This window comes from Piliocolobus tephrosceles, chromosome 16, assembly GCF_002776525.5.
Source record: "Piliocolobus tephrosceles isolate RC106 chromosome 16, ASM277652v3, whole genome shotgun sequence".
Taxonomy (NCBI): Eukaryota; Metazoa; Chordata; class Mammalia; order Primates; family Cercopithecidae; genus Piliocolobus; species Piliocolobus tephrosceles.
Window position 1 is genome coordinate 50,773,876 of NC_045449.1, and position 22,713 is coordinate 50,796,588.

The window sequence follows — 22,713 nt, forward strand, 5'->3', positions numbered from 1 at the left end:
AAGAAAATGCTGGGAGAAGAGAGGGTGCATTTCTCATCCACCTGGGGACAGAACCAAGGATGTAGCAGGAGGGAAGGAGGGTAGACGGCAGAAAGGACTGCCATCCTGCTCTCTAATCTCTGTCCTATCCCCCTCCCTTCCTCTTGAAGGTGCCTCCTGCCTGCTGGGCCTTTTACTACAGAAATAGCCCTTTCCCTGATGAAGCAACCTAGATCTTGCCTTTCTTTTTCTTTCTTGTTAAAATGAGAACAGAAAATTTAGGCCTTTGTAATTTTCCCCACCCCTATGCCTACCTGAGCCCACCCCTCAAATCCTGGATCTCAGCCTTTCCCCAGCCTAGGGGAGATGACCTGAGGGTTAAGTGATGGTAGAGAGGGGAACATTGGGATTGGAAGCTATTATGGGGTAGGGGGAGCAGGAAGCCCTCACACTCTTGATGGGCCCCAAGTTTAGACTGTTGGCCAGGCACGGTGGCTCAAGCCTGTAATCCCAGCACTTTGGGAGGCCGAGACGGGCAGATCACAAGGTCAGGAGATCGAGACCATCCTGGCTAACATGGTGAAACCCCGTCTCTACTAAAAAATACAAAAAACTAGCCAGGCAAGGTGGCGGGCGCCTGTAGTCCCAGCTACTTGGGAGGCTGAGGCAGGAGAGTGGCATGAACCTGGGAGGCGGAGCTTGCAGTGAACCAGGGCCCGGCCACTACACTCCAGCCCAGGATGGTGAACATCTCCCGAACACGACTCAAAAAAAAAAAAAGTTTAGACTGCTGATGCTCTTTATGAATAAGGCTTAGGAGAGCTATTAAAGAGGAGTGTTCAAAACTTTTTTTTTTTTGAGACGGAGTCTTACTCTGTCACCCAGGTTGGAGTGCAGTGGCACGATCTCGGTTCACTGCAAACTCCGTCTCCCAGGTTCAAGCGAGTCTCCTGCCTCAGCCTCCTGAGTAGCTGGGATTACAGGGGCCTACCACTACGCGAGGCTAATTTTTGTAATTTTTAGTAGAGATGGGCTTTCACTGTAATGGCCAGGCTGGTCTCAAACTCCTGACCTCAGGTGATCTGCCTGTCTCAGCCTCCCAAAGTGCTGGAATCGTGAGCCACCGCGCCTGGCCTAAAACTTTTAACACTAGGTCAGGCACAGTGGCTCATGCCTGTGGTCCCAGCACTTTGGGAGGATCACCTGAGCCCAGGAGTTGGAGACCAGCCTAGGCAACACAGTGAGACCTTGTCTGTACACTGCCTCTCTAACCCCCCAAAATTAGGTGTGGTGGTATATATCTGTAGTCCGAGGTACCAGGGAGGTTGAAGTGGGGGGATTTCTTGAGCCTGGGAGGTCGAGGCTGAAGTGAGCCATGATTGCACTATGGCACTCCAGCAGGAACAGAGCAAGTCCCTGTCTCAAAAACAAGAACAAAAACAAAAAAAAACAAAGCTGGGCCCAGTGGCTCATGCATGTAATCCCAGCACTTTAAGAGGCCAAGGTGGGTGGATCACCTGAGCTCAGGAGTTTGAGACCAGCCTGTTGGGCAATGTGGTGAAACCCTGTCTCTACCAAAAATACAAAAATTAGCCAGGCATGGTGGTAGGCACCTGTAATCCCAGCTACTTGGGAGGCTGAGGCAGGAGGATCACTTGAGCCCCAAAGGCAGAGGTTGCAGTGAACTGAGATCATGCCACTGCACTCCAGCCTGGGCGACAGAGTGAGACTGTCTCAAAAAAACCAAATACTTTTAACACTAAAAATTACCACAAAGCAGGTCATTTTATGGGAAGAGCCAGAGGTATGGATTGCAATGCGGCACCAGGAAACTTGTTTTTTTTGTTTTTTTTTGTTGAGACGGAGTCTCGCTCTATCACCCAAGCTGGAGTGCAGTGGCCGGATCTCAGCTCACTGCAAGCTCCGCCTCCCGGGTTCCCGCCATTCTCCTGCCTCAGCCTCCTGAGTAGCTGGGACTACAGGCGCCCGCCACCTCACCCGGCTAGATTTTTGTTTTTTTTTTTTTAGCAGAGAGGGGGTTTCACCGTGTTAGCCAGGATGGTCTACGATCTCCTGACCTCGTGATCCGCCTGTCTCGGCCTCCCAAAGTGCTGGGATTACAGGCTTGAGCCACCGCGCCCGGCCAACTTTTGTTCTTTGAAACTTCCACTGGAAGAAACAGGACATTTTGAGGGTGATGGCTATGTTCATTATCTTGATTGTGGAGGATATGCATGTTAAAACATATCCAGGCCAGGCATGGTAACCCACGCTTATAATCTCAGCACTTTGGGAGGCTGAGGCAGGGAGATCGCGTGAGGTCAGGAGTTTGAGACCAACCTGGCCAACATGGTAAAACCCTATCTCTACTAAAAAATACAAAAAATTAGCTGGGCATGGTGGCAGGCACCTGTAATCTAAGTTACTTGGGAGGCTGAGGCAGGAGAATCGCCTGAACTCAGGAGGTGGAGGTTGCAGTGAGCCAAGATCGTGCGACTGTACTCCAGGCTGGGCAATAGTGAAACTCAGTCTCAAAAAAATAAAAATAAAAAAGTACCCAATTGCACACTACATGCACAGTTTATTTTCTACCAATTGTATTTCAACAAAATTAAGATACCACACATTTTCTATCCCATTTTTTCATTTATTTTTGTGAGGAGCCTCAAAAAAGAGAAGTGGCCTTGGTAGGGAAGGAATGTCGTGATTCTGAGTACAGTACAGCAAATTATTTTGCCTCAGTTTCCCTAACTCCATCCAGTGCATATGAAAGTGTCTATGTGCGTGCAAGGTAGGTCTGGGCTGAGCTCTGACCCTCCAGTTGTTTCCCCGTTGCGGGAGCCTAAGCCAGGGAGCCCAGGACTCCTCTGTGGCTGGTGGGCCTGATGCCCACAGCTGGTGATTCAGGAAGGAGGGGCCTGGACCAGGCTGTGTCCCGGGAAAGATGACGGCTGCTGCGGACTCTCCCGCCCCCTAGAGCCCGAACCGGGTACTGCAGCAACGAGGTGCTCAGTCCAGGGAGAGGTCGGAAAGGTTCTGGGCACAATGCTGCAGGAAGTCAAAGTCAGGCACGGAGAAGGGCACGCGGGACCACTTTTTGGCCTGGATCCGCCCTTGAGGGGTCTCCAGCAGCATGCTGCGGACTTTCAGCGCTGGCAGCTTCACTGACTTGTAGATCATCTGCAGTCCCCAGATCTAGAGGTGACAGAGAGGGTAGGGTCTGGGTCTCTGGCCTCAGACTGGGCTTCTCTCCTCAAGTTGGAATTCCCTGAATACGGGGCCTTTTCCTCCCACCTGAGATGTCACAGACTGTGGCCTCCCTTAGGCAGGGGCTGGACCTCCCTCTTCAGACTGGAGGCCATGGGGTGGGACTGTCTCCCGTGTCCTAGTGAGGGCTCTCTGAGGGCCTCTGAAGAGTGGGGCTGAGGACTCTGGGGCCTGGGACATGGCCCAAGCTCTTACCTCCCCACAGTTCCTGCAGCTGATGACACCCCCAGGTTTCCAGTCCTTGAAGACTTTGTCGATGACCACAGGATCCCTGGAGATGTTATAGTAGATCCTGGAGAGGAAGGGGAGTGGCTACAGCCCTCATTGACCCTCCTCAGCCCCAGATCTCATGCCCTCCTGCCGGCCAAGCCTCTGCCTGGACCTTGGGCCTTCCTGCTGGTCAAGAGGCACAGACTTCCCAGGCCAGGAAATCCAGTCTTCAGTGAGTTCTACCTGTGTAGCCTCCATCGCACGTTCTCTCATGCCCAGGTTCAAGCCTCAGCACTGGTTACCTGGTCTCACAGTCTCCTAACGGGTCTCTCTGCTTCCATTCTTACTCCCAATCCCAAGCCATCCTTCCACCAACTGCTAGAGTGATCTAAAAATATAAATCTGCCCTGACACTCTGTTCCTTAAAATCTATCCAAGATTCCTAAGAGGAACCTCCTGGATAAAGGCTACACTTACACACCTGACCTTTAACATCTTCCATGGGCTAGTCTGTCTCTTTCTAAATCTCATTATTCACAGTCCCTCCCATTCAGGTCAACTGGCATCTTTTTTTTTTTTTTTTTTTTTTTAAGGCAGAGTCTCACTCTATTGCCCAGGCTGGAGTGCAGTAGTGCAATCTTGGCTTGCCTCCCGGGTTCAAGCGATTCTCATGCCTCAGCCACCCAAGTAGCTGGGATTACAAGCATGGGCCATCAGGCCCAGCTAATTTTTGTATTTTTTTTTTTTAGTAGAGAAGGGGTTTCACCATGTTGGCCAGACTGGTCTTGAACTCCTAACCTCAAGTGATCCACCCACCTCGGCCTCCCAAAGTGTTGGAATTACAGGCGTGAGCCACCGCGCCCAGCCCTCCATGGTTACCTTCTCATTCGCTCAAACTCAAACCAGACCCATTGAGACCTAGCTGAAATGCGACCTCCTCAATTGAGAAAACCTGTGTGAAGATCCTTGGCACAGTGGCCTGGAACACAGAGGGTGACATAATGAAAGGATGGAGGATGGGGGAAGGTTACTCTCTAGGTGACAGAGGATGTGAAAGTGTCTGTGTGCATGCAAGGTAGGATGGCTCAGGGATGGCTCGGGGATGGCCAAGCTCTCTTGATACCCTCAGAGTAGGTAGGACCAGAGGGTCAATGTGTGGTCTTTTGACACTTAGTATCCTGAATTCCGGTTCTTTTTTTTTGTGAGACGGAGTCTCGCTCTGTCGCCCAGGCTGGAGTGCAGTGGCCGGATCTCAGCTCACTGCAAGCTCCGCCTCCCGGGTTTACGCCATTCTCCTGCCTCAGCCTCCCGACTAGCTGGGACTACAGGCGCCCGCCACCTCGCCCGGCTAGCTTTTTGTATTTTTTAGTAGAGATGGGGTTTCACTGTGTTAGCCAGGATGGTCTCGAACTCCTGACCTCGTGATCCGCCCGTCTCGGCCTCCCAAAGTGCTGGGATTACAGGCTTGAGCCACCGCGCCCGGCCCTGAATTCCAGTTCTTGCTCAACCAGATAGTGGCTATGGGAACTTGGGCAAGTCACGTAGCCTCTCTGAGCCTCTATTTCCTTGCCTGTAAAATGGAGACAGGGATAAAACCTGTCTAACCAGATTATTGTGAAAATGCAGAATAAGTACTTGCTACAATGTTCTTTAGCTTTCCAAAGCTTCAAAGCACTGTCTGGATGGGAAGGATTCCCAGTCCCCCATCCCACGCCCCCATCCCAATAGCCCCTTCCACAGGTCTCACGAGAAGTTGGGGTTCACGTTGACATGATGGGTGCCCTCCACCTTCCGTAGGTCGCTGCCATGGCCCACAGCCACCATGCAGTTGATGCAGAGTAGCTGCACGTGCTCCACTGGGAACTGCCGCCGCTGGCTCTCCCGCTGGGCTGCCTGGGCCGCCCGCTTGGTCAGGGCTGCCTGCTGCAGATCCCGGATCTGGGGTGGGAGGGGACACTAGGCATGATTGGGGCCTAAGAGAACGTTCCTTGGGGGACAAAGGGTTCCCAAAGACCTAAGATATTTGTACCAGGAAGAGACTTTCCTTAACCCTCCCTGGAGCTTAACAGAAGCTCTACTGCTGGGTGCAGTGACTCATGCCTGTAATCCCAGCATTTTGGGAGGCCAAGGAGGGTGGATCACGAGGTCAGGAGTTCCAGACCAGCCTGGGCAACATGGCGAAACCCCATCTCTACCAAAAAGACAAAAATTAGCCGGGCATGGTGGTGCACACCTATAATCCCAGCTACTCAGGAGGCTGAAGCAGGAGAATTGCTTGAGCCCTGGAGGCAGAGATTGTGCCACTGCACTCCAGCCTGGGTGACAGAGTGAGACTCCATCTCGGGGGAAAAAAAGCAGGGGAACAACAGTGTGGGTAGTTGGGGGCAACAGTGGGAGGGATAAGCTTTCCTGCTCAATCTTGAAGGATTTTAGGTAAAGCTGCTTCTGTGAATCTGTCATGGGGCATCATTAACAATTATGCTGGGACAACAGGGAGCACCCTGGACAAGGCAGGATGGTAATGGCCTTGCCTCAGGGGAACCGATGATATAAGTCCTAGTTCTGGGCTTATCTTCTGCACGTGGACTTATCTTGTCCCCTCTGCCTGGTTCCAGAAGGGCTGTAATGCAGCTCTTCCAGATATATAAAGTATCTCATGGCAAGGATAAATAAAGAGCCTTGGACAAGGCCTGTTCCTAAGGCCTTCTGGAGTCCAGGTACTGCCTTCCCTGGCAGCCCCACCCCAGCCTCTATACAAACCTTCCCTAGGTGGGCGAAGTTAGCCCTGAGATATAGAGAGGACAGGGGGACATATGTGTGCAGTCAGAAACCCACCAGGGAGGGGTTCTCTCCTCCCCATGCCTCCCACAGGGCATGCAGGCCACCTGCAGACCTTGGCCTGGTACTCGGCCTGGTCCATCTTCTGCACAGCAGCCACTGCCTGCTCCATCAGCGTCTCCAGCGCCTCGTTGATCAGCTCCCGCTTCAGCTCCCGGCTACCCTCAGTTGCTACAAACGAGTACACACTCTGATCGGCCCGGGCACGGCCCCTGGCCTGGGAAGGGAGACAAGGGGTGTCCTGAGTGGGGCTGGGGCCCCACACAGGATCCTATAAGGGTGCCCGAGTGGAAGGGAATGTGTAAGTACCTGGACCATGGAGATTTCATTGGTCAGGAGCCCATAGCGCACCACCACGTTGCACTGTGGGATGTCCAGCCCCTCCTCTGCCACGCTCGTGGCCACCAGAAGGTTCAGGGTTCCATCTCGGAACTTCCGGATTACTTCTTGCTGGTCCCTCTGCAGGGGAAGAGCAGGGAGGAAAAAGAGGCTGGTACATGAGGTGGCTCAGGCTGACTCCACCTGCCAGAGTAGCCTCTCCTGATTCAGCCCTCACTCCTAATCTTGGTCCGTCTCCCTGGAGTACTTGAATCCCATCTTTATCTCCAGGTACCCCTAGGATCTTGCCCATCTTCCCAGATAACTCTCCAACCCCTATCTTCCCTAGGGACTCCTAACCTAAGGCTCCCTACCCCTCTAGTCTAGGAAAAACTCCCAAGCCATAGCCTTCTCCTGCAAGGGACCCCAGACCTGATCCTCTGCCCTGAGGAACTACATCACCCACCTCTTTCCCTACAGACCCCCATGCCCACCCTTCTGCCCCCAGGGACCCCCAAACTGGGAGAGTCTTCAGCACTGGGGATGTCAGTGTCCACCCCTCTCCCCTAGCTCCTTGCCCCTCTGCCTGGGGACAGCCAACCTTCTCTTTCCACCAGTTCTCCCCGCCTCCACCCTCTGTGCTGAAGACCCTGTTCCCCACACTGCTCTCCTATGGAATCCCCCCCCGCAGCGCCAGCATCTTTCCCCGAAGCCCACACCTGGGTCATGTGGGTGCTCTGGCTGCTGTTCCCAGCCCCAGTCAGTAGCTGGGCCCGAATGTCCACGGTCTGCAGGCCCGGCTGCTGCTGAAGCCAGAGCAGGAGGGAGTGTGCGCTCTGGCGGGTGCGGGTGAAGATGATACCCCGGGGGCTGTCAGAGCTCCTGAACTGCCTTTGCAGGATCTTTTCCAACATCTCCAGTTTTGGATTCTCCGGGCCATGAGTTGCCAGGTGGGCCAGCACATTCTTATGGTCTGTTGAAAACCCCAAAAAGTTAGCCGGGTGTAGTGGCACATGTCTGTAGTCTGAGATACTTGGGAGGCTGAGGGTAGAAGGATTGCTTGAGCCCAGGAGGTCAAGGCTGAAGAGAGCTATGATTGCATCACTGCACTCCAGGCTGTGTACTGTGTAACAGAGTGAGACTCTGTCTGGGGAAAAAAAAAAAAAAGAAGAAGAAGAAAGAGAGAAAGAGAGAGAGAGAGAAAGAGAGAGAGAGAGAGAAAAGAAAGAAAGAAAGGAAAAAGAAAGAAAGAAGAAGAAAGAAAGAAAAGCCCCAAACAGAGGCAGAGGATTCAGATCTTGGAGTGGGGAGGACACTGGCGGAGGAGGTTCTCACAGGAATAGGACTGCAGGAGTGCAGAAGGTGGGGGTGGTAGAAGGATGGAGCTCCTGCTCAACTCCCCCACAGCAGCACCAAGAATACATTTAAGGATGCCCTGGCCAGGTGCATTGGCTCATGCCTGTAATCCCAGCCCTTTGGGAGGGTGAGGCGAGTGGATCACCTAGGTCAGGAGTTCGAGACCAGCCTGACCAATATGGTGAAACCCCGTCTCTACTAAAAATTAGCTGGGCATGGTGATGCACACCTGTAATCCCAGCTACTCCGGTGGCTGAGGCAGGAGAATTGCTTGAACCCAGGAGGGGGAGGTTGTAGTGAGCTGGGATAGTGCCATTGCACTCCAGCCTGGGCCACAGAGCAAGACTCCTCCTCAAACAAACAAACAAACAAACAAACAAAAAGGATGCCTCCTACCGAGCCCACGCTCAAGGCCAGCCTCACACCAGGGTCACACAGTACAGAACCTCAGACTAGAACCCTCTTCTTCCCAGTGACTAGGATGACCCTTGAGCTTTTCACTCTGACCTCTGCTGCCCAGATCTCTTGAGCCCCAGCCTGTGCTGAGATTTGCAACCTTAAATTTCACCCTCTGACTTTCAGTCTCGCTCTCTCCCAGTCTAAAGGAACCACTCCTAACTAATATTTTTTAAAAATCTGGGCCGGGTGCAGTGGCTCACACCATAATTCCAGCACTTTGGGAGGCAGAGGCAGGAGGATCACTTAAGCCCAGGAGTTAGACCAGCCTGGGCAACAAAGCGAGACTCTGCCTCTAGAAAAAAAATTTTTTAATTAGCTGGGAGTGGTGGTGCCCACCTACAGTCCTAACTACTTGGGAGGCTGAAGGGTGAGAATTACTTGAGCCCATTAGGTCGAGGTTGCAGTGAGCTATGATTGCAAAACTGTCCTCTAGCCTGGGCGATAGAGCAAGACCCCGACTGTTTAAACAAAAAAAAAAAAGTCAACAACGTGAATTAATTTTAACAACTATGCAAAAACCTTCACAAACGAGGAAACAAACCAGTCCTACCCATGGCCTTGAATTTTGGTTAGAAAAATAGGGTCTCCACCAGTATCCTCGCGGGCACCTTCCCACCTGACCTTGTCCCCTGTGCCCTGGCCTCTGACCTCGCATCCAGGTCCCATCATCCCCGGGCAGGAATCCCCCTCCCGCCCCTCACCATCGAACAGGGCCAGCAGCCGGCGCTCGGCACACAGGATCCGGGTTTTAGTGACGTGCTCCCTGTGATAGAAATCCTGCAGCGCAGCCAGGGCATCCACAGCGCGGACAGTATCATGGATGAGCAGCGCGTCATTGTAGCGCCTCAGGTGAAGTGCGTACACTCGCTGCTCCTGGAGCAGGGCCAAAGCCGCTGCGGGCAGAGGCCATAGTGTCTGAGCGGCCCACGGCCCCGCCCCTGTCCCGCCCCATAGGGCCCTCCCACTCAGACTCCGCCCCTGGAGTGGCTAGGCCCTGCCCCGAAGGCCTCCGCCCAGGCGGGCCCCGCCCCTGACTCCTCCAGCATCCTCGCCTCCGCCTGAGGGGCTGCCCCTCTCACCAGCCTCGCTCAGCTTCACCACCTGCTGCTCATACATCTGCGTCCCAAAGTTCCGGCTCAACTCAGGCATCTCCAGGTGGTCGTGGACTTGGTCCATGAGCTTCTTCAGCAAGTCCCCAAACGGATCCTGGGCAAGAAGAGAGTTGGAGGGGATTCGCACACACACTGGAGGATGGGCACCCAGTGGGGGTGCTGACCCCGGTGTGTAGCACGCTGCGACTGCCTCAGCCATCTGTCTTAGCTGAGGGGTGAGCTCCAGAGGGAGGCCGGCTGGGGTGTGAAGGAGACCTGCCCTGTCTCACCCACGATGTGCTCTTACCCTTTGGCCTGGGCACGGTGATGCCTAGTGTAAGGTACATGGATGTGCTTTGGTCAAGGAATAGGCTGAGACGGACATCCGGGCCAGAGTGACTCAGCGAGTTTAGGGGGCAGGCACATACTCCACTTGCTATTTAACCTGTTTGTGTAAGTTCATACTGGACTCTACTGTCAGTAGAAGGTATAACTGCCCTGCTGACGCTGTGCACAGGGCTCGGTTCAGCTCGGCACGGCAGGGCACGCTGGCATGCCCAGAGAGAGAATAATGCTACTAACTCCTGTAAGGGAGAGCCGGTCGCCTTGAAGGTGGGCAGTGGGGAGCCAGGAACCGGCCTGTGCCCAGAGGGAAAGAGTTAAGCTGCTGACCCTGACAAAGCTGGCCGTGCAGGCCAGGGAGTGCAGCTGCAGGCGTGGGGGCAGCAGGAGCCACAGAGCCAGAGCACACAGCCCAGATAAAGGTGGACAGCGTGAGAGAGCTGCTGCTGAGAGAGCTGCTGAATAAAACTACATTTCACCTGCCTGTGGCCCACCCAAGTGTTCTTTCAGCTATCTGCTCCCTCCCTCCCTCCCTCCAGACCACAGCGTGGGCTCAAACCTGACCCCAAGTGTAACATTTGGTGTAGTTATGGACCTGACACCTAGTCCTTGTCCAGTCCAGTCATAGCAGACACCAGGCCGTGTCCATACTGGAGAGGGCTCAGTAGAGCCTCAGCACAAAGTATCCCTGCTCTCTGGTTTCTACAGCACTCCCCAGCATGTCAGTGCTGTGACAGACACCGGCGGTGCCTTCTGAGTCAATCCAAAGAGCAGGCTATGGGCATGGGCTGTATCTGCCCCATTTCACAGAAAGGAGAAATTGAGGCTCAGATACATAGCAAGTGACCTGAAGTCACAGAACCTGTGAGGGCGGAGTCAGGGCCCAAGCCTAGGTGTCCTAACTTGACACCAGCTCCCGCTCTCACCGTGTCCCTGCCCCCACATACCTGGCTGCGCCTGTGGCAGAGGTTGTACTGTTTGCAAGGCTGTTGGCTGTGCTCCTGCAGCCGGGGGCGATAGTTCTGGGGTGACATGATGCACCACGTGTCCAAGTTGGCACAGAGCTGGGGGCAACAGAGAGGACTTTACTGGAAAGGGAGGGTCTGTGGGGACAATGGGCAAACCTTTGGGGCAGGATGGATCCCAGCTGAGGACAGGACAGTGTGGGCCATTGCGGGTGTGGGCATTCGTCTACTCAAATATTGCTCGCCCTCTACCAGTCTTGTTCTAGGCACTGGGGATACAAAGGAACTCCGATTGGAGTTGGAGAGACAGATAATAAACCAGTAAATAATAATAGAATCGGCCAGGTGCGGTGGCTCACGCCTATAATCCCAGCACTTTGGGAGGCCAAGGTGGGCGGATCACCTGAGGTCAGGAGTTTGAGACCAGCCTGGCTAACATGGTGAAACCTCATCTCTACTACAAGTACAAAAATTAGCCAGGCATGCTGGCATGCGTCTGTAGTCCCAGCTACTCAGGAGGCTGAGACAGAAAAATCACTTGAACCCGGGAGGTGGAGGTTGCAGTGAGCCAAGATCGTGCCACTGCACTCCAACCTACCTGGGTGACAGAGTGAGATTCGGTCTCAAAAAAAAAAAAAAAAAAAAAGAGGCTGGGCATGGGGGCTCACGCTGTAATCCCAGCACTTTGGGAGGCCGAGGCGGGCAAATCACGAGGTCAGGAGTTTGAGACTAGCGTGGCCAACATGGTGAAACCCCATCTCTACTAAAAATACAAAAAATTAGTTGGGCGTAGTGGTGTGCGCCTGTAATCCCAGCTACTCGGGAGGCTGAGGCAGGAGAATCACTTGAACCTGGGAGGCGGAGGTTGCAGGGAGCCGAGATCATGCCACTGCCCTCCAGCCTGGGCGAAAGAGTGAGACTCTGTCTCAAAAAAAAAAAAAAAAAAGAATAGAACCTTGCAGAGCACGTTAACAAGCTCTGAAGAGGATAGCACTGGATGACATGACAGAGAGCAGAGGGGGTGATCAGGGAGGACTTTCAAGAGGTGGCGTTAAGCTGTTCAATGAACGACAAGGAGGACGCAGCAGGTAAAGTTCAAAGGGAAAGGCATTTCAGGCAAAAGAAATGGTAAGTGCAAAGGTCACGAGATGGGAACAAGCCCTGCACGTTCAAGATGCAGAAGGCAGGCCAGTGTAGCTGTAGGATGAGCTACAACAGGGAGGGCGCAGGAAATGAGGTGGAGAGGTAGATCATGTGGAACTTTGTAAACCACAGTAAAGTTGGGAGTTAATTCTTTGTGCCATAAGAAGCCATTGGAGGCTGGATCTTAGGCGAGGAAGGGGCCAGACACTGCCACGGAGAGCCTGGTAGGACTGGTGGGGATGGGGTAGTGGCAGGGCAGGCAGGGAGGGAGGGAGGGAAGTCCCCGGTGGGTCTGGCAGTGGGAGGCCCATAGGGGCCAGGCTGACCTGCAGGACGTGGTCGATGGCCCCATCGAGCTTGGAGGCCCCGCCAGTGCCTGGGGAGGCTGTGAGACCCAGCACCTGGGGTAGGGGCCGTGCCCTCTGGAGTTTAAGTTCTAGGTACCGGCTCATGATGACATTGTAGACAGTGTCCTTGTGCGTGTGGTGGCACTCATCCACCACAATCAGGGAGAAGGCTGAGGGCACAGGGGGAAAGGCTGTGACCTGTGTTTGCAAAGCCCTTCCTCCCATCAGCTTTCAGGTAGTCCCCACAATCGTCTAAGAATTCCTTCTTCCCTTCACGACTTGCAGCTGCGTCCCACGATGGAGAGCCAGGCAGAGATGATTTCTCTCCATTTCACAGATTAGTAAACCGAGGCTCAGCTGAGGAAGGGACTTGCCTAAGATCCTACACCATAGCCCGGCCTGTTTCTACTAGAGTGTCTGCTGGGCTTTTGTGAACAGGCAACCCCCCACTCCCACAGAAACTCCCAACACCTTGATTCCGGGGGGTGCCCTGGGGTTGGCGGGAGGAAGTACCCCAGATGCATATCCTTTTCCTCCTGGCCATGGCCCTCACCAGTGAGCTCCACGTGCTCCTCCTCCTCGGGGCTGGTCAGTGCCATCTGCAGAAGCTCTGCTGTGCAGATGAGCAGGTCATGGCACCGGGCCAGGTGGCCAAAGCCAGCACGTGGCCCCATGTCCCCACTCAGTGTTGTCATGGTCCAGCGTCCATCCAGCACGCGCCTGAACTCTTCACCATGCTGGGTCACCAGGTGCACCTGGAGGTGGAGAATGAGCTGGGAGGAGAAAGCTGAATCTGGGGCCAGGGAAATGCGGGGGAGGTAAGGTGACCCGCAGGGCATGGCTGGGTATTGAGCCGGGGTGGAAAGACAGGTGAGCTTAGGGATGGCCACAGCAGCTTTGGAGTTCTGGCTGGGACTGAGAGGTGCCTGAAGAGCTGAGACCCTGCTTGGTGGTGGGGGAGTGGGGCAGGGACAGTCCACTCACCCTGTTGACCAATACAACCACCTTGGCTCCATCCACAGTCTCTAGGTGCCGCTTGGCCACATAAGCAGCCGCCCGGGTCTTCCCAGCCCCCGTGGGCAGCCAGATGATGATATTCTTGCCCGCCAGGGCAGGCGTAATCACCTCCCACTGGTAGGGCCGCAGCTCCATTCTGGGAATAGCAGGGGACTCAGACCCACTGGCCCCTCCACCCCTCCCAACTCCTGGCCAGACCAGTTCGTGCAGAGACCTCCCTTTGCCCAGGACTCCACCCCACTTGAAGGAGGTGGGGCAGGACTCCCTCAGAACCCATCAGGACTCTGCTCTGCCCAAAAGGGGGAGGCGGGAGTAACACAGGCTACACCTGCCCCTGCCCAGCCCAGCTCTCACCTGCTCTAGTCGGTAAGTCGGCCCAGGGCAGTCCCACTTAACTCAGCCTGGTGCCACTGTGCTCAGCTCAGAGACCCGAAATGGAAACTGAAACTGAGGGAAGGAGCCAGCTGAGCTGACTTAGGAATCTCCCATCCCCGCCCCGGGAAAAAGAACCAACAAAAAAGAACCGTTTGTGCTAACAGTCATCACCAACTGCCGCGAGTACCAACTCCGGGAGGAGTACTGCCGCTGCGCCAGCGCCCTGGTAGGCACGATCACCTCCCCTTGGTAGGGCCACAGCTCCATTCTGGGAATGGCAGGGGACTCAGACCCACTGGCCCCTCCACTCATCCCAACTCCTGGCCAGACTGGTCGGTACAGAGACCTCCCTTTGCCCAGGACTCCACCACACTTGAGGGAGGTGGGGGAGGACACCCTCAAAACACTTCAGGAGCCTGCTCTGGCCAAAAGGCGGGGGTGGGAGTAACACAGGCTACACCTGCCCCCTGCCCAGCCCGGGTCTCACCTGCACCACCAGGTAGGCCTGCCCAGGGCGGCCCTGCTTAGCTCAGCTTGGTGCCGCTGTGCTCAGTGCAGACAGCAGAAATCAGAAATGGAAACTGAAACCGAGGGGAGGAGCCAGCTGAGCCGATTTAGGAATCTCCCAGCCCTGCCCGAGAAGCACCATGTGTGCTAACAGGGAAGCACTCTTTCACTGCGTCGGGATCCTCTACGCTTTGGCCCTTTTGCAGTCAGTTGTAACCACGTCCACCCAGGTTAAGGTTAAGTCAGGAGGTTTTGACCCCTACTGCCCTGGCATCTGAATCAGGAGCAGCCTGGAGGAGGGAGAGGTGGGGGGCTGCAGCCAGGTAGGACTACCCTGGGCAGACCTACCGACTAGAGCAGGTGAGACCTGGGCTGGGCAGGGGGCAGGTGTAGCACAGGACCAGGTCTGAGGCTTGCTGGGGAGAGCAGCCTCCAGTTTGCAAGAGGTCCCTGGGGGGCCAAGGTGAGCCTGCTAAGGCTGGGACTACACCAAAGAAACAATCACACAGAGAAATAAAAAGCTTTATTGTTCCCTCTAAGGGATTAATGCCAGGGAATGAATGGTCCCCACACCCCCACCCCTGGGGGAGACTGACAGTACAGTACCGGACAAGGCATGGCCCCCGCCAGTTTGGACTGAACTTCCAACCCCTGAAGCCATCACTCAAGCTAAAATGAGCAGTCCTGGTCCTCAGGGAAACAGCCACCCGGGCCAGGCCCAGGAATCCAAGCCTCCAAAGCTCTTGGGGACCAGGTCTGGGGGCCACCACGGCTGGGCAAGTTTCATCCCTGGCCACCAGCCACTCTAGAGGGACTGGGCCCCAACCCAGGAGACCTCTCACACACAGTGAAGGCTGGGACGGAGCTGCAGGCTTGGGGGTGCCTGAAGGTCCAGAAAGGGCTGCAGGATCAGGGGCTGGAGGGCCCTTGGCTAGAGTGTCTCAAGCTGAGTTGGGTCTGTGGGGCCAGGGCATCCCCTAAGGATCAGATCAGAATCTGAGGTGGAGACATTCAAGGTCAGGGCTGCGGCCCAAAGCTGGGCCTACTTGTCAATGAGCCCTCCCTCCTTGAGCTTGAAGTAGAAGAACTTCTCCAGGGCGCTGGCGCAGCGGCAGTACTCGCTGTCCGGGGGGTTGTACTCGCGGCAGTTGGCGATGACCCGCTGCAGGTCGGCCACAAAGAGCTTCCGGGTCACGTAGTAGCGGCTTCGCAGCCGCTCAGTCATGGTCTTCAGGTCTGGGGCAGCAGGAGGCGGAGCAGAGCTTTAAGAGGCTGAGGACCATGGCAGGGCTGTCCACTGGGGTGGGCCCCATGGGGCTGCAGGGCGCAGTGAGGGCAGGAGCAGGTATGGGGATGGAAGAGGAGGGAAGGAGATGGAATGGAGGGTCCTCACCAATGGGGAAGCGGATGACCTCGTAGTAGTCAGGGGCCTCCGACTTCTTCACAGGCTCCATGAAGGGCCAGGCACTGGGGTGCGACTGGAGAGAAGAGCCGAGCTGGGGACAGCCCTGCTGCACCCACACCAGCCCTAGACCGCCACCCACCTCACACTGCATCAAGAGGCCACAGCCATTGGTGCAGGGGCCCTGGAAAGGCAACCTGGTCTCCCCACCTTGATTTGGGCCAGCAGGTTTTTGAGGGTTGTGTAGAGCTGGTCGGGGTCCTTCAGCTCCTTCCTGGGGCGAGATACACCAAGTCTGAGGCTCCAAGTCCCTCTGCCCCACCCTCAACCTGGCTCCTTTGACAAAACACTCACCCCTTCTCCTTCCCCAACGGCTTCCAGCCCGTCTCTCCTGCAAAGTGGGAAGTGGGAAAATGTCTCTTAAGAATGCCGGTCCGCACCCCAAGCAGCGTGCCCCCACTACCCCATAACCAAGACCCCTGCTTACGAATGCCAGGGACACTCTCCACAGGGATCTGCCTCACCCCCTCCTTGAAGCAGCTGAGCCCTGGGTAGACCTTGCGGATCTGGGCCTGTTTGCGCTCAATCAGCTTCTTGATGATCTGAGGGAAGGAAGGGTCTAAGGGGCCAGCTCCAGCCCCAGCAACAACCCCTCCCAGGGCCATAGCCAGAGCCACCGGCTGCACCCACCCAGATGCAATGCCACCTAATCCAGCACCTCCCCTCATACCTTCCCCAAGGGAGCAGAGCAAGAACCAAGATCCTGGCCTGTCCCCTCCTCACTCACACACACACATACACGCATGTACACGCAGTACAGGTCTACACACGTGCGCTCGCCCCCCGCATGCACATTCATGAAAACTCCCACAGATGCGCACATGCGCACACCACCTCTTTCTGCTTCTTGATGATGTGGGACAGCTCTGTGTAGGGGATGCGGGGATTCAGCTCACACTCCATCAGTGTCGCTCCCTCGTAGTCCTTGATGTAGCCCAGGTATCGGCTTTTGGGCACCTTGATGTCCTTGGAGAAACCCTGGGGGGTGGATGGTCATGACCCAGTCCATCCATAAGTACTTCCCAACTTCTGTAGTCCCTCCCCTGGGAGCACCAGAGGGGTGGCACGTGCCATGTGACACCTCTTGCTCCTGAACCTCCTCCTGGGGCACTGTGAGGGTTTGAACTGTCCCTGGAAAGGTCCCAGTCAGCTGCCCACTCCTGACTCATCCCGAAGAGCCCCCCAGTTCCTCCAGCCTGCTCTCCTGGCCCCATAGGCCCCCATTCTCCCCTGGGGCAGTGGCAGCAGAGGAAAGAAGATAGGCATGGAGACTTTCCTGGCAGGTGTCAGGTGAAGTAGGGGACATAAAGGGACTCCTACTCCATCCACAGAGGGGCTGGACAGAATGACCCCAGGCTTCAGGCAAAGGACCGGTGTGGGACAAGGCTACGGGTCACCTGCTTTTTGAAGTAGCCGATGGCGTACTCGTCCGCGTAGGTGAGGAAGTAGAGAATGTTGTGCTTGATATGATACTCCTTCAGGTGGTTCATCAGGTGGGTCCCATAACCCTGTGGGGGAGGGGAGCAGGACTCACCAGGAGCTGAGGATGGGCCTGGTGCTGGAGAGCTCTCAGAGCACAGAGCGGAGCGGGTGGACTGGAGAGGAGGTGGGGAGAGGGAGAGCATCCAGGCACAGAGGAAGAAAGGCAGCTGACAGAGGGGGAGGAGTTTACGGGGGGAAAGTGAAAGGTACAGGCTTTCTAAGCTCACTCTGGGCCAGGTGCAGTGCTTCCTGTTTAACAGACCGATGCTCAACCCCAGAGGCGAGTATTACCACCTCTATTCTAGAAAAGAGAAAACTGAAACTCAGCTATGTTAGGAAACGCGTTCAAGGTCAGGCTGCCAGCCGTGGCAGGGCCAGGTCCAAACCCGACACAGGCCAGCGATTCCCAGTCCCTGGGCCCCAGAGTTGGGAGAAGAGGGAGAGGGAGTCACCAGAGGCCTGAGCAGGAGCAATGCCTCCCACACATCAGGGCCAACGATGCGCCACGCAGATCTGAGGTATGTGACACACAGAGCCAGCAACCCTACGAGTGGGTCTGTCGTAACAAAGGACAGAAGCCAAGGCTATCAGCATAGGACTACTGTAATTACAACGGTTAGTTTGGCTGGGCACCGTGGCTCACGCCTGTAATCCCAGCACTTTGGGAGGCCGAGGCGGGTGAATCACTTGAGGTCAGGAGTCGGAGACCAGCCTGGGCAACCTGGTGAAACCCTGGCTCTACTAAAACACAAAAGTTAGCCAGATGTAGTGGCGCATGCCTGTAGTCCCAGCTACTTGGGAAGCCAAGGCACGAGTATCACTTGAGCCTGGAAGGTCGAGGCTGCAGTGAGCCCTGATCATGCCTCTGCACTCCGGCCTGGGTGAGAGAGACCGTTTCAAAAAGTAAATAAAAAATAAAAAGTAAAGTAATTAATTCCCCCATGTATGTAAATGTTCTTGTGATGAAGAAAACCCTAGTCCACAGGTCACCAAAGTGTGGCCGCCTCTTGGGCTCTGTCTGTGAACAGGTGGTTTCCTAATCCACAGTTATCAAAGTAACGGCTGCCACCTTGTGGGGATGTGAGGAACGGGCCACTAAGAGAAGAGCAAGGGGCTGCTGCATCCCACACATCCCACTGCTCGGAGCTGGCCCAAACTCCAGAGCGAGCTGTGGGCTGGGGCTGGGGCTGGGGTGCCGCACTCACCTTGACCTGCTCATTCGAGGTGACAGCACAGAAGACAATCTCCGTGAAGCCCTGGGTGGGAAACATGCGGAAGCAGATGCCACCGATGACCCGCCCATCCTTGATCAAGGCCAGAGTCTTGTGCTTCCTAAGAGAGAGGTGGGCACGTCACAGCCCCTGCCTGTTTCCTTCAGGTCCCCAGAGCCCTGGAAGTCTGAACTGTAGTCAGGGTTGGGCAGTGAGAAATAAGAATGCTCAAAGGTTGAACCTCAGAAGTGGGGAGCAGGGGATCTCCAATTTTGAGGAGTGAAGAGGCCGAGGAGGAAGGGACCCGGGGGTGCTGCCCTGGGGGAGGGGCTCTCTGGGGGACGCACGGGTCAAAGACGAGGCGGGCGATATACTCCTTAGGCATGCGTGGCAGCTGGTGGGAAAAGACATTCTGCAGCCCCACGAGCCACAGCAACACCCGCCGGTTGGCCTTGGGCGTCAGCGAGTTGCCGATGACGTGGAACTCAATGATGCCACGGCGCTCCTCCAGGCGGGCTGTCTCATCCCGGGCCGCATTGGCCGAAAGCAGGCTCGTCTGGGCACAGAAGAGGGGTGGTGAGCTGGGGTTTCAGGTTGGTGGGGGTCCCCCAACTGGTCAGCAGGTCGGGCTGCCCACCTCAGGACCCAGCATGGCAGCAGGGTCAGTGATGGTCAGCATGACCTCATTGACTAGCTCCATGGGGATGTCACCCATCACACGGAGCCTCTTGGCATCCTCCAGGGTCAGGTTCTCCGGGAGCTTCCTCTTCTCACCTATTGGGGAGGCAGGCAAGGTTGCTCAGGATCAGTAAAAAAGGTTTGGGAAGGAGTGAATGATGGTCAGAGGTCAGGGATCGAGTATCCACCTGGCATGGGCTCGGCCCCTGCAGGATCCAGACTCAGGGAGTTGCTGCTGCCTCCGCCCATGCTGGGGCTGAAGATGGGGGTGCTGGGAACAACTGCTGCACTGACCGAAGCTGAGGAGAGAGAGAGAGAAGTCAGGGACCGGGGGACTGAAGCTGAGACAGGGAGAGAGAGAGGTCAGGGACGGGAGGGCTGAAGCTGGGGGCAGGTCCCTCAGTGGGATCCAGGGCCTCCAGCCCAGCTGAGCCCTCTTCCACCCCGGAGGCTTAGCTCAGCCAGGCAGGCCAGACACCCTACAGAGCATGCCATGGCACATACCTGGCCGGGGCACCAGCTGTGTCCCCTCTGAGGGTGGCATGGTGAAGCCTGACTCCCAGATTGGAGAGTTTGCCCCATAGATCTCCTCCTCCAGCATGGACAGGAATCTGTAGGGAGGACACAGTCTGTCCCACAACTCTGTTCTGCAAGGGTGCAGCCTGGGCCAGGCAGCAGAGGGACTGGAGGCTGGTCAGAGCAGACCCTGCTCTTAGGGAACTGGGGACCTGAAAGAGGGGACAGCCCCTGTCTTCTGGGAGCCTCCAACTGAAGGTAAGACAACAGGACGCATCCAGGACAGAGATCAAAGAGGCTCAGTTTCACCATGCTGTGCAGCACAGGGAGACAGGTCTGAGCTGATGTCATCCTGTGCTGTGTGGCCAGGCAGGGCACCTTGTCACCCTGAATCCCCTCACTGCCCTCAGTATCAAAATGGGCTCAGACTCCACCCCACCTTGCCATCTCTTGTTCCCACCTGATGGCGGAGGGCACTAGAGAGCCAGGATTAGTCAGTGAGGGTTTTTTGAACAGGGGAGTTATGACCCAGATTTTAAAAGGTGTGGCTGAACAGAAGAAAATTGTACAGAAAAGACCAGAACAGGAGTAGAAATTGGTTTCACTTCAAGCATAAGCTCTGATTTCTTGGAGAGCTGTGCAGGGAAGGAGTCTGAGGCTGTGTCCAGGCCCCCATGGGAAACAATTAGTAACATCTACCGGGGCGTAGGGTGGGGTGGGGGCAGCGTTAGCTTGGGCTATGTACCTGCCATCCCCAGACTAGTACTAGCAAGTTGCTTCTGGGCCATGGGCAAGTCTGCCAGGTAGACGCCCAGATCCCAGAAGGCCCATGGAGGGAGAGGAGGGACCAATCCAGGAAGCCTTCCTGGAAAAAAGGGGACAACAGGGAGGATGTGAACTTGGGGCCAAATCCTGATAGGCCAGAAGGAGCCTTACTTGGGGAAGTGCGTGAGGATGAGGGTCCTCTTCTCGGGCACCAATTTGTCCTTCTCCACTCGGAACTTTTCCAGTAGCTGCCGGCGGGTAACGGTGAAAATGGACCGGAGAAGGCTTCGCCCAAAGACATGAGTGGTTTCGTAGCGGGGGAGACTATCACAGCTCTGGGGCACGTGGCAATAACAGAGCCATCTGGAGTAGGGAGTTGAGGGGGAGACAGGTGAGGGCGGAAACCACTGAACCCAGGCTGGGCCTGCAAGCCTCCCCCGAAGCTGCCCCTGGCTGGGCCTACCTGGTGTAATTGACCTTGTAGGTAGCCACATCTTCAGCCTGAGACCTCTGCCGAAACTGGGCAGGTGTCTCAAGCTTCCAGTAGTTAAGGCAGAGCAAGAACATCTTTGAGAGCTCAAACATCGTCTGCCGCTCCCGGGGAGCCAGGTGACTAAACTTGTACTGCACAAAGTTCAGCACACCCTGAGAAGGGGTGGGTGGGGAATAAAACCAGGAATGAGATGTGAGCAGCCTGCAGGGCCTTCTTAGACAAAGGAAGATGCTCCCTGAGGCCAGGGACAAGGTTCTCCTGTCTCTTTCGGGTGGTCTCTATAGAAAAGCTCTGCCCCCTCCCTACCACCATGTCCACTCTGAGGTTAGCACAAAACACCCTCCCTTCTCGGAACCTCCCAACTGTTCTCAGCTTGAGGAGGATGGAGAACACAGGCTCCCCACTCCTCCAAGCTGTCCCCAGTTCTCCTCTCCGCTATCTCCAATTTCCCTATCCCACCTGCTCAATATTAGGTTTCTCAAATGGAGGGCTGCCCAGGGACCCCTCCACCACGGGCCGGGTCATCTGCAGGATGCATTTCCGCAGGAGCTAGAGAGAAGAGGAAGGGGGCATAGAGCGGAGTGGGGCAGAGCTGCAGACAACCCCTCAAGGCCCCACCTCCTTCATTCACACCCTCCTTCAGTAGAAGCTCACCTTGAAGAGGTAGAAATAGACCTGCTTGGTGTCTGTGTCCTCCTCCTTGTGAACAGACATGAAGAGATTCTCCACATCCACCACCATCCCCAGCAGCCGGTTTATTTCATCCTCTGACACATTCTCCAAGTGAGATACGTGGTCAGCTGCAAGACAGATGGCAGAGTTGGGAAAAATTGATAGAAGAAATCAACAAGGCTTCTTGACCCTCTTTACAGCCAACCAAGATGCACACTCCGTCCCTCCAACCAGTGTGACCAACAGTGAGACTGACTGCTCCGATAACAGCCATTGGGTTGCCTGGGCCTGTTCTGGGCTGAGAGATTTCCTTTCCCCTCCCTTGGTGCATACACACCCCCCAACCCAATCCCTCCTTCGAGGCATCTTTGATTTTTTCAGAGATGAGGCTTTGTGGCACTTGTCACCCTGTCCAAGCAGCTGCCCCCAGCTCCAAGGGCGCTGCCTGCCTTACCCAAGGGATGCTCACAACTGCGGCACAGCTCACTCAGGTTGGCAGCTGGCTGCTGCAGATCCATGCGGGGTGCAGTGGGGGGCTTGGGGTTTTTCCAGCCATTACACTTACAGGTTTCATTGGCCTGGAGGCGGAAGGATCAGTCAATAATCTATACCTCTGGGGCAAGAGCCGCTCCGCAGCCAGAGCTTTGACCCCACTCCCACCCGAGCCCAGGGATGCCCCAAGCCCCGCCCCTTCACCCCAGGCCCCGCCCCCACCTTGCAAGCCGAGAAGACCCCTAGCTTCTCAAGCTTCTTGGCGCGCGGCAGCCCCCGGACTTGCGCCTTCCTCTGGCTAGCGCGCTGCTGCTGGCTCAGGCCAGGTCGAGCCGGATCCCCCCCGCTCCCGGCCCCCCCACTTCCTACCCCGGGCCCCCCAGTCCCTGTGCTGCCGGCTGGGGCTGCAGCTGGGGCAGGGGCTGGTGCCGGGGTGGGAGTCGGAGTCGGGGCTGAAGCCGGGCTGGGTGCAGGAGTCGGAGTTGGGGCAGGGGCTGGGGACTGAAGGGGCCGGGGCTGCGCAGCCGGGGCCGGGGTCGGGGCCTGGGAAGGTTCCGCCATGGCCTCCCCCGCAGCGGAGAGCGGCGCCGCGCTCCCAGCCCTAGGGCCGCATGGGCAACCGGCGTTCAGTGCGCAGGCGTCGCTGCGCGGCGCGTGACGGGAGTTGTAGTCTTCCAGCGCCTTCCCCCACTGCCTCCAGCTTCCAGACTTTTCTGTCTGGTCTCTTG

The 22,713-nt window shown here is 56.1% G+C and overlaps 2 protein-coding genes across 3 annotated transcripts; both read right to left on the bottom strand.

Annotated features, from left to right (window-relative positions):
• Positions 1–2,605: 2,605 nt before the first annotated feature.
• On the bottom strand, positions 2,606–14,285 carry DHX58 (DExH-box helicase 58). Of its 2 annotated transcripts, XM_023204098.1 has the most exons (14): positions 14,195–14,282; positions 13,687–13,779; positions 13,300–13,468; positions 12,869–13,070; positions 12,295–12,485; positions 10,808–10,924; positions 9,507–9,633; positions 9,129–9,320; positions 7,332–7,585; positions 6,604–6,753; positions 6,350–6,511; positions 5,204–5,394; positions 3,442–3,538; positions 2,606–3,174 (listed from the first exon to the last, which is right to left on the bottom strand). In XM_023204098.1, the coding sequence occupies exons 3-14, from the start codon at positions 13,465–13,467 to the stop codon at positions 2,989–2,991; spliced, it is 2,037 nt and encodes a 678-aa protein (XP_023059866.1). In that variant the 5' UTR covers position 13,468; positions 13,687–13,779; positions 14,195–14,282; the 3' UTR covers positions 2,606–2,988. The 2 variants fall into 2 exon arrangements, with proteins under 2 accessions (XP_023059866.1, XP_023059867.1); XM_023204099.1 differs by lacking the exon at positions 13,687–13,779 and having other exon boundaries at positions 14,195–14,285.
• A 433-nt stretch (positions 14,286–14,718) lies between these two features.
• On the bottom strand, positions 14,719–22,633 carry KAT2A (lysine acetyltransferase 2A). The gene is made up of 18 exons (XM_023204097.1): positions 22,208–22,633; positions 21,948–22,071; positions 21,476–21,621; positions 21,281–21,370; positions 20,792–20,973; positions 20,500–20,691; positions 19,552–19,658; positions 19,236–19,346; positions 19,007–19,143; positions 18,717–18,925; positions 18,364–18,490; positions 17,074–17,184; positions 16,511–16,654; positions 16,104–16,218; positions 15,971–16,007; positions 15,827–15,890; positions 15,608–15,692; positions 14,719–15,450 (listed from the first exon to the last, which is right to left on the bottom strand). The coding sequence occupies exons 1-18, from the start codon at positions 22,544–22,546 to the stop codon at positions 15,257–15,259; spliced, it is 2,514 nt and encodes an 837-aa protein (XP_023059865.1). The 5' UTR covers positions 22,547–22,633; the 3' UTR covers positions 14,719–15,256.
• Positions 22,634–22,713: the final 80 nt, after the last annotated feature.